At 54.4% G+C, this 471-nt stretch overlaps 1 protein-coding gene across 1 annotated transcript in view; it reads right to left on the minus strand.

Annotated features, from left to right (window-relative positions):
• The window catches only part of Krt6a (keratin 6A), a 9,601-nt gene extending 9,368 nt beyond the window's left edge, over positions 1-233 (minus strand). Inside the window, exon 1 of the mRNA XM_021216296.1 lies at positions 8-233. Within this exon, the coding sequence (XP_021071955.1) occupies positions 8-233 (226 nt within the window). The remainder of the gene's footprint in view (positions 1-7) is intronic.
• Between the last annotated feature and the right edge of the window lie 238 nt (positions 234-471).

Below are 471 nucleotides of genomic sequence, written 5' to 3' on the forward strand. Positions count from 1 at the left end.
CCAATGCCACAGCTGCCCCCTCCGATGGAGATCCTCTTGGAGCTTCCTACACCATAGAGGCTCCTGCTGCCAAAGCCAGCTCCTCCACACACTGCACCGGAGCCACCGCTACCCCGGGAACGGCACACGGACACACTGGTGAAGCCAGAGCGGTTGAGCCCAGGCACTCTGGCTGAGCTGGCACTGTAGCCACGGTGGCTGGTTTGACTCTTGATGGTGGTTTTGGTAGACATGGTTCAGTGAGATGAGAAGGCTGGGAAGTAGAGAAACAGCAGGGCAGAGCTGAAGAGTTGAGTGTGTTGAGCTCTGGGCAGCAGCTTATATATGGTGCAGATGGGCTGGGTTGGGTCCTGATGGTGAGCTTGCAGAGTGGGTAGGGCAGGGCTTTACAAATAATGAGATCACCCCCAAGTTCTAGAAAGGTATGATACATGAAGATTGCTTTTGGATTCCTTTAGTCACGGAGCAAAT

The sequence above is a fragment of the Mus pahari genome, chromosome 17 (assembly GCF_900095145.1).
Source record: "Mus pahari chromosome 17, PAHARI_EIJ_v1.1, whole genome shotgun sequence".
NCBI classification, from domain to species: Eukaryota; Metazoa; Chordata; class Mammalia; order Rodentia; family Muridae; genus Mus; species Mus pahari.